This window comes from Myotis myotis, unplaced genomic scaffold (genome assembly GCF_014108235.1).
Source record: "Myotis myotis isolate mMyoMyo1 unplaced genomic scaffold, mMyoMyo1.p scaffold_m19_p_30, whole genome shotgun sequence".
NCBI classification, from domain to species: Eukaryota; Metazoa; Chordata; class Mammalia; order Chiroptera; family Vespertilionidae; genus Myotis; species Myotis myotis.
Window position 1 is genome coordinate 1,665,730 of NW_023416336.1, and position 14,977 is coordinate 1,680,706.

The 14,977-nt window shown below is 46.0% G+C and overlaps 2 protein-coding genes across 8 annotated transcripts in view; one reads left to right on the forward strand and one right to left on the reverse strand.

Annotated features, from left to right (window-relative positions):
* Window positions 1-40: 40 nt before the first annotated feature.
* Window positions 41-7,666, forward strand: LOC118652459 (cytochrome c oxidase assembly factor 5). The gene is made up of 3 exons (XM_036302221.1): window positions 41-249; window positions 5,387-5,470; window positions 7,368-7,666. Exons 1-3 carry the CDS (start codon window positions 151-153, stop codon window positions 7,407-7,409), a joined length of 225 nt encoding a protein of 74 aa, XP_036158114.1. The 5' UTR covers window positions 41-150; the 3' UTR covers window positions 7,410-7,666.
* A 2,129-nt stretch (window positions 7,667-9,795) lies between these two features.
* INPP4A (inositol polyphosphate-4-phosphatase type I A) overlaps window positions 9,796-14,977 on the reverse strand; it is a 136,089-nt gene continuing 130,907 nt past the window's right edge. For 6 of the 7 annotated variants that reach the window (XM_036302330.1, XM_036302329.1, XM_036302322.1 and 3 more), the window contains one exon: window positions 13,446-13,578. In XM_036302330.1, the coding sequence (XP_036158223.1) occupies window positions 13,446-13,578 (133 nt within the window). Of the gene's footprint in view, window positions 13,579-14,977 lie in introns of all 7 variants that reach the window. The other variant, XM_036302320.1, reaches the window with a different exon arrangement.

A 14,977-nucleotide genomic window follows, 5' to 3' on the forward strand; every position in this document is an offset into this window, starting at 1 on the left:
CGCTTCCCCCCCACCCCCCCTCCCTCGAGCTCGCCGGAAGTTGTTGCTGCGGTTTCCGGTTCCTTCCACGGGGGACGTCGCTTGCGGGCAGCCGGGTCGCTGCCTTGGCGGCCGGAAGTAGCGCGGCGGTGGCGGGCGGCCGGCGCAGCCATGCCGCGGTATTACGAGGACAAGCCGGAGGGCGGCGCGTGCGCGGGCGTGAAGGAGGACCTGGGCGCCTGCCTGCTGCAGTCCCACTGTGTGCTCCAGGTAGCGCGCGGGCGCCTCGGCGGCTGTCGGCGGGGTCGGGGAGGCGGGCCGGCGCGGTGTCCGGCCGCCCTCGCCGGCGGTCAGCGCGCCTGACCGGGTGACGGGTGCTGGGTTCGCACGGCAGCCCCGACGTAATCAGCTTGGACGTATCCGCTGTGGGAGCCTCGGGTCCCTCCGGTTTTAAATGGGAGATCACGACGCCGCCCCGTTGGATTTTTGTGAAGATTAAACCATTTCGGTTAAATAAACATTGATTGAATGCTGCCTTTTCCACATACAGAGGGCAGTCGGTGGTGTGCAACTGGAGATACAGTTTCAGAAAGGTGCTGTTATTGAGTTAACTATCCCCAAATGGTCCTGACCATGAGGCTGTGTCGGTGCTTCTGGTCCTGGTTTACGTTTGGTTTCCTAGTTTCAGCAGCCGGCCGACTGTAGACGGTTATGGACCTGAGAGGGTACCTAGGCCAGCTTCCCGGTGCCCGCGAGGCCCGCGAGGACACGGGGGCCCCGCCCTGGCCCCTGCCGGCTGCGTCCGGGCTGCGCCTCCCGCGCCAACGCCCCTTCAGCCCCTGAAATGCCTGCGCAGCGGCTGCAGGACGCCGGGCACAGCCTGGTCTGAAGGGAAGGACAGGCAGGTGAGGAGCCGGGTTCCTGCGCGAAACGCCCTGTGAGCGCTGACGTAATGAGTAGCCTTAGGAGCAGAATTCCTTGGGAGCCCATGCAGAGCGCCTTATTTTATCAGAGTGCACACCCCGCACTGGGGATGTGCCTGCAACCAACATGCCCTTGACCGAATCGAACCTGGGACCCATCAGTCCGCAGGCCGCCGCTCCATCCACTGAGCCAAACCGGTCAGGGCCAAGCTGGGTTGTGTTTTTGCAGTGATTGAATTTATTTAGCAAACTTTTGAGTGCTGCGCTCCAGTTCTGGGGCGTCCGGATGAATGGGACACGTTCTCTCCTGTGCAGAAACGGCACCTCTGGAGATGAGAAAGCGGGGCCAGGACACGGGGCACAGGCCGTGCGGTCCCTGTTGGTAGTGGCCTTATTGACGCTCAACTGGGTCACCGAGGAGAACCGGATGCTCATATGCAGCCCCGTAAAGGGAAGGGCATTCAGTCTGTGGTAAATTCATCCTGAGCAGTGACTTCGGCTGGAGTGTAAAAGGCAGTACCGAGGCAGAACAGTGTGTTTTGCAGATCCAGGACAACAGTCTGCCTTTGGTGGTTTGGGGGAGTGGTTGCAGTGGTGGGATTGGGGTGTCAAATCTGCCTGAGGGGAAATCTCTGATTACACAGAGCAGGTGAAATTTGGATTAATTTTTCCTGATGCATGAACGCACCAGGTGATTCTATTTAAGGAGTAAGTACTTCGTCTTATTTCATTAACATCTATCTAAAGTGTTTTGTAATAACACTAACATTGTTCTGATTTTAGAGCACCTTAATTCTGGCTGTTTGAGCTTTTAAAGTAACACTGAACCGGGTCATTTTTATCCTCAAAATTGCTTGACTCATTTTACATTGGGAACTCACTTTGAGTAAGAAGATATAATGATCTTCCTTTATATTGCCAAGCACTGCATAAGGCTGGTGTTTATAAGCAGTATATGTTCTACTTTTGTTAATATTTATTTAATAGTAAAATAATGTAAGGTTTTGATTTTTCCCCTCATGAATTGCAAATCATAGCTTGATGTCATTAAACCTCATATAATTCAAAAAATTCAAGTTCAGTCTTTTTCCAGATGTATTATATATTTACTACAGGCCTGGTGCACGAAATTCATGCACTGGGGGGGGGGGGTGGACCCTCAGCTTGGCCTGCGCCCTCTCGCAGTCTGGGAGCCCTCAGGGGATGTCCCACTGCCATGGAGGCGAGAGGCTCCCGCCACTGGCACTGTGCTCACCAGCCTTGAGCCCAGCTTCTGGCTGAGCAGCGCTCCCCCTGTGGAAGCACACTGACCACCAGGGGGCAACTCCTGCATTGAGCGTCTGCCCCCTGGTGGTCAGTGTGCATCATAGCAACCAGTGGTTCTGCTATTCGATGATTGGCATGTTAGCCTTTTATTATATACTAGAGGCCCGGTGCACAAAAATTTGTGCACTCGGGGGGGAGGGGGGTCCCTCAGCCCGGCCTGTACCTTCTCGCAGTCTGGGACCCCTCAGGAGATAACGCCCTGCTGGCTTAGGCCCACTCCTGGGTGGCAGAGGGCAGGCCCAAACCCTAGGTGCAGCCCCTGGTCGGGCTCAGAGCAGGGCCGATTTGGGAGTTGGGGCGCCGCCCCTGTCATGCACATAGCAGGGCGGATCGGGAGGTTGTGATGCCACCCTCAGTCACGCTCAGGGTAGGGCCGATTGGGGGGTTGGGGCACTGCCCCGTCACACTCAAGGCAGGGTTGATGGGGAGGTTGCGGCGTCACCCCGTCACACACAGAGCAGGGCCAATCAGGGGGTTGGGGTGCTGCCCCCTGTCACTCACAGAGCAGGGCCCATCGGGGGGTTGGGGCTCCGTACCCTGTCATGCACAGAGCAGGGTCGATCAGGGGGTTGAGGAGCTCCCCGCTGTCACACACAGAGCAGGGCGCACCAGAGGGTTGGGGAGCTCCCCATCACTCACAGAGTAGGGCCGATAAGGGAGTTGGGGCGCCGCCCCCTGTCACACACACAGCAGGGCGGATCGGGGTTGGGGCGCTGCACCGTCACACTCAGGGCAGGGCCAATGGGGAGGTTATGTCTCTACCCCATCACACACACAGCACGGCCCGTGAGGGGACATTTGGGGCGCCGCCCTCTATCACCCACAGAGAAGGGCCAATCAGGGGGTTGGGGCGCCGCCACTGTCACACTCAGGGCAGGGCCCGTGGGGGGGGGGGTGGTGGTTGGGGTGCCGCACCCTGTCACACACAGAGCCGCAGGGCGATCATGGGGTTGGGGAGCTCCCCCTATTAGGCACAGAGCAGGGCTGATCAGGGGGTTGGGGCACCTTCCCCTGTCACGAACAGAGCAGGGCCGATAGGGAGGTTGTGGCCCCGCTCCCTGTCATACACAGAGTCGCAGGGCGATCAGGGGGTTTGGGCGCTGCCCCCTGTCACGCTGATCCCGGTGCCGGAAGGCCTCGCGGTTCTGCTGATCCCAGTGCTGGGAGGCATATTACCCTTTTACTATATAGGATAGAGGCCTGGTGCACGGGTGGGGGCTGGCTGGTTTGCCCTGAAGGGTGTCCTGGATCAGGGTGGGGGTCCCCACCTGGCCAGCCTGGGTGAGGGGATGATGGCTGTTTGCAGCTGGTCACACACCCTTCAGGGTGGGGGTCCCCACTGGGGTGCCTGGCCAGTCTGGGTGAGGGGCTGAGAGCTGTTTTCAGGCTGGCGGGTGACTGAAGCTCTGAACCGCTCCTTTTTTTCTTTTTCTTTTTATTCTGGGCCAGCTTTAGCTCTGAGGCCTCGGCTGCTGAAAGCAGGTATCTGGTTTGTTTGGGTTCTATAATCGAAACACTGTTTCAACTCCAGCTCTGAGATCCCGGCTGGCTGAAAGCAGGTTTCTGGGGTTTTGTTTAGCTTCTATATTTGTAACAATGTTTCAGACTGCAAGCTCAGAGGCCAGCAAGGCAGGTGGGGAACACTGGATTACTCCGTCACTGAAGCAAGCAAGCCTCATGTTCACTTCAAGCTGCCTGGCTTCCGGCCGGCATCTTGGCTGGCAGTTAATTTGCATATCGCCCTGATTAGCCAATGGGAAGGGTAGCGGAGGTACGGCTAATTACCATGTTTCTCTTTTATTAGATAGGAGGATATTCCTGGGAAACTGAACCCCTCTGGCAGGCACTTCCCCCTGCTTTGTGATGTGCTCACACTGCCAGTTAGCGTTTGAGTGTGTACATCTTCTTTTCTACCTGTTATTATTGTGTAGGCAGGAATTTCTAGTATTCATTTTTTAACTTCCCACAGACTGTTCTGATTTTTTTCTTTTTTTATTTTATTTTTTTACTAAATTAGTCCTCCTGAGGGTTTAGTTACTAGACAAATTAGTAGGATAGGGCATTCAAGAAGAAATTTTGCTGCAATTAAATTTTAATCTTGCTTTTTTGAATTGTGAAATGTGTCCAATATATTTAAGTGCCTTTTTGTTAAGTTAAACTTACAGATTTTATTTAAACTATTTTAAGATAATGTAGAGGTAGTAGTAGGGTTTTTATTCCATGCTTATCTTAAAAGAAAAATACTACTTACCTAGTTTGCAGTTGTTACCTTGTCAAAGTGGATTTTTAATAGTTACAGCTTGAAAAAGAATGTTTTTTTATTAAGAGTCAGAAGTAAGTATTTGTCTTATGAACATTCTTGTAACGGCATCATGTCTTTGATGGCAAAAAGGGAATGATGACTTAACCCAGTTTTCTCTGTAACCTCCTTTGGAGCTTTCACTGTTTAAAGAGGATTGGTTTCACATCAGGCTTAGGCAAATCTTCTCTCACAAGTACATGTCAATTCTGCTCATAGCTCCCTTTCCTCTTCCAATTTTTACTCAGTTGAGCTTCTCAGAAGAGAACTTGGCTGTGGGGGGCAGGAGGCGGGAAAATGCAGAGATGTGTTGGTGGCATCAAAAATTGCTTGCATCAAAAAGATACAATGGAGACTTTAAAGCCACTTGGTACTACCTTCCAGAACAAGCCCTCCCGTTCACCAGATGCCTGATCTCTCACATGTGCTCTCTCTCTCTCCCTCTCTCTCTCTGTTGTACACACAACTTTCTTGTCTTAGTTCTTGTCTTAGTTTTAAGAACGATGAAGAAACCATTACTCCTTTCACTTTTACTCTTTCCTTTTCTTTTCCATAAGGAGCTGGAGATACCAGCTTCTAGATTTTTATATAAACATTTAAAAGAAAAGTATCCTGTGGAAATCAGTGTTTTCAAGACCTCAAGAGCCCCCCTAAGTGCCCAGAATTAATTTACACATTTTTTAAAAAAATTCTGGCCTTTTCTCCTTTAAGTAACAATAGTCAAAATGAATTATGAACTATCTCTTACATAAATTACTATTTTCCTCATTTGCTTTTAAAAAAAGAACTGTTTTCAGAAGGGCCGTTATGCAGTTTCTGAGGAAATTTCCAGGTACTTATATTGTTTTATTTGTCATAGGAAGGAAAATCCCCTCGGCAGTGTCTGAAGGAAGGAAACTGCAGAGCTTTGAAAAATTCATTTTTTGAATGTAAAAGATCAATGGTAAGAAAAGATTCTTAAAAACTTCGTTAAAAACTAGCTATGTAGAATTAAATATGTGAGTGACTTGTAATTAATAGGTGGTAGTGACGTTATTTGTAACTTGAGGGAGATAATGTTAGGTAGCTTCATGAAAACCCATAGCTGACTATTATTCTGCCACTACGCTAACCATAGCTGCTTACCTTTGTGAATTTCTGAAGATGAAAATGAAGTCTTGGCAAGTATAATTTAAAGTAGTAATTCACTATTAGTCCTCCAAGAAAAGACTAATGTTACACTTAACTAATGCAACTTCAGTTATACAAGTTTGGCAAAAACCTGAAACAATTTAAATTGTGCTGGTAATTTTACTTAGTATTTCAAACAGTGAGTGTAGGACTCAGACCGAAGGTTAGATGGGAAGTTTGAATTATCTTTTGCTCATAGTACAAAGCATCTCATCATCCTGATTATGATTCCCATGTTTAAAAATTATTCATTTTTTGAAAATATGGCTCAGCTTTGTGTAGTGATCAGATGAAGAAATGGCTGTCTGTCCCACATTGGTTATGTTGGACTCATTAATAGGGTCTGTCTGTAAAATAATTCCTTCCTGTAGAATTTCTAGGGAGTGATATTGACAGCCTATGCAAATTTGCCTTATATACTCTTCGCCTTCCTCCTCCCCCCTAAGAGGCTATACTGAGAGGCTTAATCCTGTCTGTCATCAAATGAGTAGGTAACTGAAGGATTTTTAATCCCCAAATGGCTATGTGTTACCATTTTTCAAGGCTCATTCTTTTTTCAGTTGCTATTTAAAGATTTCAGATACATTTGAGTATTAACCTAAACAAAACTGAAGTAGAAAATAGTTTGCTAGAACAACATATATTGAATTTAATTCAGAGAAAAAGGTCAATGTAATTTATAGTAAACTTGAGGAGAAAATCCTTATTGTGACCTTAAATGGAACTTGTTTTTAATGCCATCATTAATATTTTGGGTTCTTTGTGGGGTTTTATGGTAGTTCTAACAATTGCCTTTAAAAAAAAATTCTAGTCTTTGTTTTCTGTTTCTCCTTCATTCTACTATCTTTAGGTTTAATTTTTTCTTTTTCTAAAGCTTTAAGATAAACACTTAGCTCACTTATTTTTCAGTCTTTTTGCACATATGCATTTATATTAAACTAGAGGCCCGATGCATGAAATTTGTGCAAGAGTAGGTCTTCCTTCCCCCAGTGGCCAGCACCAGCTTCCCTCTGGCACCCGGAACCCGAGCTTCCCTTGTAGCCCAGCTTTGTCTGGAAGGTTGTCCAGAAGGACATCCAGCCTAATTAGCATGTTACACTTTTATTATTATAGATGTCCAGAATAGACAAATCTATAGCAACAGAAAGATTAATAGTTGTTAGTGCAGGTGAAGGGGGAAGAAGGATTAGGAAAGAATGGGAAGAGATTTCGGTGATGGTTGAGTATGCTAAAAACTTTTGAATTGTACATTTAAAATGAATCCGTTGTATTGTTGGCAGGAAATGGCACCAGGCGTTAGAGCAGTGGAGTTCAGCAACCTTGGTACATGAGTTCTGGCTAAGAAAGAATTCAGATGCAAGACTCAAATTATAAGAGAGTTTATTTAGAAAGTCACAGAGCTAGAAGTGAGCCATAAAAGGAATGGGCTCAGGAAAGGAGATATAGAGGCAAAAGAACTCTTGGATCATAGGAGAAAGAGAGAGGCCAGGAAAATGCCTGGCGGAAGGGAGTGGGGAAAGGCACAGGCTGCTCCATAGAAAGAGCTTTGACAGTTGTCTTCTTAATTGTGCTGAAAACGGGTTTACTTCTTTCCAGTAGTGATGCCCCTTAGCAAACTTGTATTTAATTATGTTGTACAAAATTTGATTTAATTGTACATTTATTTTCAGTTGGATGCCAGATCAAGATTCAGAGGAAGAAAAGGATATTGATAACTATTATGTTGAAACCAAGATGAATACAACAAGGATTTCCTCTGGTCATTAAAACACAGAAACCAAAGTTGGAAACATGTTTTTTCCTACACCTGTTTGGTTGGACCTGGAGCCCTGGAGAGAATGCATGATTTCTGTTTTTAATATCTATAAATAATTTTATTGTTTTGAGTTATTTTTAGAAGAAAAATGTAATTGACCAGTTATGAGCAAGGGAGCATAATAAATGCGTTTTAAAAATGGTTTTAAAACTATTTAAAACCAGTTTTCTCAGTGGTTAGAGTGTCTGCCCGCAGACCAAAGGACCATGGGTTTGACCTTGGTCAAGGGGATGTACCTGGAAGGGGCACAGGTGGGAGGCAACCACTTGATATGTGTGTGTGTGTGTCTCCCTCTCTTTCTCTCCCCCACCTCTCCCTCCCTTCTAGTCTCTGATAAGCAATGGAAAAAATATCCTCAGGTGAGGATTAACCAAAAATAAAAAAGGAATTGTTTTAAAGCACAAAGATAGTTATTTTCAAACATGATTCACCAAATGACACCCTTTGTACATCCTTTGTGAATATTCTGAAAGCCACTATTGGGACTGTTAAAATCAATAACATGGAGCCTGGGAGAAAATGTCTATTGGGAAAGTTTAGGATAAAACTGTCTTTTGTTTTTAATCTGTCTTGTTTAGTTGTTATAGTAATAAGTTTAGTTAGTATAGGTTAGCATAAGCAAACTCCATTTTGTATTAGAGTGAATTTTAACTTTACTTAGAAGTGAAACTTAACTTGTGTGTGTGTGACCCTGGTAAGTACTTTGTAGCTCCCTGCGTGTGCACTCCTGATAAGTACCTTGTAACCCCCTGCGTGCGTATCCCGGTCAGCCCAGAAGCCACCCCCGGAGCACACTGATACGAGACACCGAAGAAGCCCACCCATCTATTCATTCCATAAACCTTTTTGAGTAGCTCCTTTGCAACAGCCATTACATTTGCTGTTGTGGACACAGAGTAACATGCTGGACAAAATTAAAGGTAAGTTAGCATGATGGATAGGATATGCATGATATAATGATCATATATATTAAAACTGTATGAGGGAAAGTATTTTCCTCAAAGGGCCACTCACTGTGGAGAGGTCGCCACAGAGAAAGGCCTTGGAGAAATGAGAAGGCTGAGTGACGGCGGCCCGCATCGGAGAGCGCAGACATGCGCCCAGGCTGTGTGCATGGAGTTACGGGCAGGCTGAAGCGATGCAGATCTTAGTGGCTGCTGGGATGTGTTGGGCAAGGGAGAAGATGACCCCAGGGTGGAAGGCGGGGTCATTTATCAGGAAGGCTCAGCCTGCGTGGAGGAGGAGGATGCAGAAGTTTGGTGTTGACAGACTGTTGGAGACACCCATGTACAATAGGATGTGTTTGGATCTGGACTTAGGCTCAGGTGGACCTAGAAATTTGGGAGTCATAAGCAAATAACTGGTCATGTATTCCATAGGAATAGATAAGGCTTTTTGAGAGAAGCATTCAAGTGAGAAGAAATTTAAGGACAGAAACCTACGGAATATCGTAATGTTAGTGGTGGGTGGAGGATGACAAGCAAATCAGTGAGGAGGGAGGGATGGTAAGCGGTAGGACCACCAGGAGGGAGGCACAGAGCCAAGGGATGGCGAGTGCAGGGAGCAGGAAGCCATGGAATGCTGTTTCTACATCCATCTCGCTGCTAGAGATGTCTTGCCCTAGCCAGTTAGTGGATAGAGCGGCGGCCAGTGGACCAAAGGGTCCCAGGTTCGATTCCAATCAAGGGCACGTACCTCGGTTGCAGGCTCCTCCCTGGCCTGGGCCCTGATTGGGGCTTGTGCAGGAGGCAACCAATCGATGTGTTTCTCTCACATTGATGTTTCTCTCTGTCTTTCCCCGCTCTCTTCCACTCTTCCTAAAAATCAATGGCAAAATATCCTCAGGCGAGGATTAACCAAAAAAAAAAAAAAAAAAAAAAGTCTTCTTCACTGTGGAAGTTCTCACTGTCTCAGCTTTCTTTCTCCTTGTTACATGATACAACAGCGTGACGGCACCATGAGGTGTGTATTTGAATGCAGACCTGCCAAAAGGCCCCTGGGAGCCTGTGCAGGAAGGAATCCTGGCAAAGACAGTGCTGAGGCACAAAAGGAGTCGAGGGGAAGTTTGCAGTGTGACTATCCTGTACCTCCACGCTCGGGATTCTGTGTCACAGCTTGGGTAGTGACAGCTGTCATAATAGGCAGAGTTACTGCCCATTTGCCAAATTTTAGCAGAGGATGGGGAGGGGCGTTCTACCCACGGACAGGGACGGGTACGCCAACTCACCTTCAGTAAAGTCAGGACTTGTTTTCAAAACAAACATCAAAAAGAAAAAGGTATGTTTGACCACATTCAAGTTTAAAACTTCTCTATCCCCATATCGTAAAGCTAAAAGACAACTGACAAATTGGTTTTAAAACTTGGCAACATATGACAGATTGATATGCAGTATTGTATATTACAAACAATCCATAAAAACGACCACCACTCCAATGAAGTCACAAAGTAGAAATATAAATAAAAGTATAAATGATGTTCAGTTTTCACAATAATCAAAGACATTGAACTTGAAACAAGATGCCATTTTTAACCTCAGTAATAATAAAAGGAAAAGGCACATGCTACAGGTGGGAAGCCTAACTTTCTGGGAATAATACAGGCAAACCTCATTTTACTGGGCTTCGCAGATACTGTGTTTTTACAAATTGAAGGCAAGACCTTCGACCAGCAAAAAGATTATGACTTGCTGAAGGCCCAAATGATGGTCAGCATTTTTAAATAATAAAGTAGTTTAAAAAAAATAATAATAAAGTAATTTTTAATTAAGGTAAATACATTGGTTTTTTTAGACAATGCTATTGCACACTTAATGGATTATAGTAGAGTATGCACATTTATATACAGTGGTAAACCATAACATTAGTGTGACATGCTTGTGATAGTCACTTTATTGTGGTGGTCTGGGACCCAAACTGCCATATCTCCAAGGTATGCCTGTATGAAAAATTCAAAAATTTAAAAACATTTACACTGTCCTTTAATTGTACATTTCTACTGTCAGGAATTTATCCAAGGGAAGTCACTGGGGACATGTGTCTAAAAAAAAGGCACAAGATGTAATCTGGTTATAAGGAACAATCAAACCATTAATGAAACATCTTAGCAAGTGATGCAGCAGATCACCAGGCACCCAGAGAAGATGTGACCCACATCAATGGATGTGGCCAGGAACATCTAACATGTACTCAGCCACGGCGCCTCACAACTGCCTTGTGAAGAACGGACTGTCGTGTCCATACGTCCCACACGAGGAAGCAGAGCCTCAGGGCAGGCAACTTGCTCAGTCACCAGCCAAGGAGTGACAACAGGATTGGTACCTGGGGCTGTGTGAAGTGGACGTCCATGCTCTTAGTCCCACCCTCCTATACCCCTTCACTTCCAATTGAGTGAAAATGGTCATAAAACAATTCTCTCATGGGCCCGTTTACAAACACCGAAGCACACAATGCAATGCCCATTAATAATCGTCCAGTCAGATGCCGGCCAGAGAACCTGTCCTAATGCAACAGAATGAGCCAGGCAAGACCAAGTTTAATGTTCTCGTCAGTTATTTATTATCCTTCTAAAGACTAGCACATTTATAGCATACATGGCTTTGAATGAGCTAAGAATATATAAAACAGTACATGTTCATATATAGTAATACTGGCCAAAACAAATAAATAAAGGTACTTCAGTGCACGAAGCTTGGCAAATACAACTGCAGGGACAAAACTACTGCACGGTACTTGTGTGTTTCAGAGGGAACCAAAGGCAGCTGCTGAGGTGCTCTGACACCCACAGCGCCAGGTCTTCAGGCCTCCGTGCTTGTTCAGTGGCCGAGAAGCACACTGGGCGGGACCTCTACTTTGTGGTGCCCGGAAGACCGCCTTCCTGTGCACCTGGGAACTCCAAGCTCCTTCACGTCCCAGGCACTGCCAGCACCACGACCACTGGCCTTGCTCGGCGGGCGAGCGTGGTAAGGGCGCGGCGGGTGCCCTGGGAGGCTGGCCGCATGGGAGCCGCAGGGCTCAGATGGGATTCTGGAGCCTGAGCGTTTCCTACCTGATTAGCCAAGTCTTAGAGTTTTATGATGTGCATAATATGAAGCCAAAATTGGAAAATAATTCACAAAAAAGGTGCCCCATGCAAAACTGCTAACAGTTGACTCAACATCTGCTATATTCCCTTTTGATAAATGCAGGTATTTAATGCTCTTCAAACAATAACAACAAAAACATGGGTGGCACTTAAGAAGACAAGGGAATATTTTAAAAGGTAGTGATGATAAAATAAAAAAAGATGAAAATATAAAAGATACTAGAAAAATTACAAAATGGGTGAAGCGGTGAGAGGTGAAAGGCTGAGTCAGCCATATTGGAAACTGAACAGGGATGGGCCCAGAGAACCTGCTCCGTCCCACCTCTGCAGGGGGCGTGGTGGACGCGGGTTTCTCTGACAGCGACAGGAGCTGCAGCCGTCCCTCATGGACGTGTCCTCCACACCAGGCCCCATGCAACCCGTGGGAATGTCCCCTCCGTGGGCCTCAGGAGACAGCAAGCGCTGCCTGCACACTGGCTTCCGCGTGGGCAGGGATCTGGAAGGCCATCGAGTGGCACCCTCCCTGCTGTTCACCCCTGTGTCCTGCCGTGGGCAGTCTTGCCTGTGCCTCAGCTCCCCAGGCCCAAGTTTGTTACATGTTTCCAAGTGGCATTTCTAAAGGAGCCTGAAGAATAGTTCCCAGAATCTTAGACACAGGGATTTCCTAAGGATGCACCAATCATTAGGATCAACATCTTCAATGTGCCACATATATTTCTTTTACAGCCTTTTAAATAACATATGAACATAATCATCACAATAAACAATTGATAAAACATATAAACTGAGGAAAAAACTCTGCTATGTGCAGATAAGACTCATCATCTTATAATAGATGACCAGACATCATTTTCTATGAAATCCCTGTTTTATGGCCCATTGATCCCTTTCAACATCTCATTTTCAGAGCTAATTTCAACTTTCTCAATAGTCACGTTACATAACAGAATGAGAAGATAGTAACAATTATTGCAAACTTAAAAGACACTTTCATCAGACCTTCAAACATGATTGTATTGATTTTTAGAAGACAATTGGGAAACCCACAAAAGGAAGTCTGTTCTGGAAAGATTTAGGCTTCGACTGTCTACACATAAATCCCCACTGCCGAGAGGTCCTGGGGCGCCCGGGAAGGGGGCCTGCACCCGGGCAGGGTGGGGCCAGGGTGCAGGTTGAGAGGACAGGCAGGCAGCAGGCTTCCTGTTCCCCAGCACACACCGTTCCAGAACTCAAAGGAACAGAGTGGCCCCCACTGTGTGAGCGGCTCTGCAGGGGTTACCTTCCCATAAAGTCTGTCTGGGCGGTTTCTCAGCCTGCGGCCATGGCCCGCCTGTGCCCTCACAGGATAATTCAGTAGAACCACCTGCTTTCACTGCCTGAGCCAGAGCTAGCCTCTCCCCAACACCTGAATTAACATGAAACACTTATTGGTCTGCCAGGATCCAACTGTTTACTATTTACTGTTTTACATTCAGGTTTTTTAAAAGTAGATTGTAATTCGATGCTCAGTTTTGAGTTACTTAGTAGAAAAATAAGTGAGCAGCTGCCTAAGTGGACATTTAAAAAGTCTTAGCATCTCAGACCTACAGGTGACTATCATGACATCTATCTGGGAGGTTCTGGCTGCAGGCGGTTTAAATGGGCAGTTGTTACTATCCACACTATTGAGCCAACGTTACCTCCTACTAATTCCAACCGAATAAAAAACATGCTTCATAGACTCCTTAGTGAAATATTTTTTAAAAAACACAAAAGTAAAAACCAGTCCTTCAGGTCTTGGTGAAGAACTCGTGTGTGACACTAGAGGGTCCCCACATTTGTTATATGACAGCTAGAGAGGACACCGTGTGTTCAAGTTTCAACCTTGCCGTAAGTCCCTTCAGGAGGCCTGTAATGCTTGGGGAAAGCCTTCAGCTGCAGGGAATTAAATGCATATTTGCGACTTCCAACATTCTTCATTGTATTTTCTCTTCGACAACCCTCACTGGGGAAAAAAACAAGCACAAGAAATGACAGCAGTAAAAAAGGAAAAAAAGAAAAGACTTAAACTAAGATGAAATGAACTGATTATTTTTATAGCATTAAAAAAAAGGTTAATTTAAATGGGTGCCAGACTATTTGCAACAATACACACGTAAGATGGTTTCTGAACAAGGCAGTTAAGAAGCACAGCGATGGGCGCGTGTGTGGGGCTGAGTTTTGCATTTGCGAAAGCAGCACTGTAAGTGGAAGCAAACGTCTTTTAAAGTTAATGGTTTCATGTGTTTCACGTCTAGGTATTTCATGGTTCTGTGGTGGGACAAAGATTCTGTTACATAACAAATTAAATGTAAAAGAAGTAGTGGGACTCTTACCAAAGCCTTTAAAAAGTTGCATCTTTCTATGTTAGCAAAGCCACGTGACTGAGAAGGCTGTTCTACCGGCTGTCCCCCAAGTGCAAAGCCTTCAGTCCAGTGGGCCCAGGTGACGGCTGCCTGGAGGGTCTGAATGGCTATCAGGGCTGGAGTGTCGTGAAGGAGGGACCCCACCACGTTTCCTGGTGGTAGCCGGCCACCTTCTCCAGGTGGGCATCCCTCAGGGTGGCCACCTTTCAGAAGAGCCAGTGAGAGCCCACAGGTGCCCTTTCATAGAGAAATGGTGCTGCATTTGGTGGGGGGTTGTCATGGTAACCCAGTGTGCAAAGCAAATGCAGAGCAAGAGGATGAGGTGCGCAGGCAGGCCTCATGGTCCTGAAGGACAGCATCGGGGGAGTTCTCTGGAAAGTGTGTATCAAATTCACAGGTAAAAGCAATTCTGAATATAAATGACTTTCTATTGCATGGTCTAACTACTTTTATATTTTCTAAGACTAGCAATTAAATCCACTAGTTATCAAATTTAGTACAAAATTCCCTCCTATGAGATGTAAAATTTGCAGTTACCAAGAAACAGTGATTTAAAAAAAATATTTCCAATCGTATCAACACCATTATATCATGCATTTTAAAAAAGATGTTATTGGAAAGTGCTTGAGCCTTTTAAAGTGAAAATGACATTCTCATTTTCAAGAACATGTGAAATATTTTGGGTGAGACTGTAATTTTATGCAGAAGCCTGGGTATTTCAGAAAAGTAGTCCCCTGCTTGTGATTAAGTAACTTAGTAACTCAAACATGCTGCCCTGGCCCCAGAGCCTTTAGGCTTCAGTGAGGTGTCACGGGCGTCCCAGGAGGCCCTAGAGGAAACGATGGCCGTGTTTGTCTACGTCCAATGATCAGGTAAGATTTAATTCCATTTCAACAGAAGCTTCAAGTTCTATGCCCACATCACGTAGTCTCCATCCTTAGCGCTGCTGTGGAGGCAGGAGAGGCTCCCTCCACCTCTGAGCTCGCCAGCCCTGAGCCC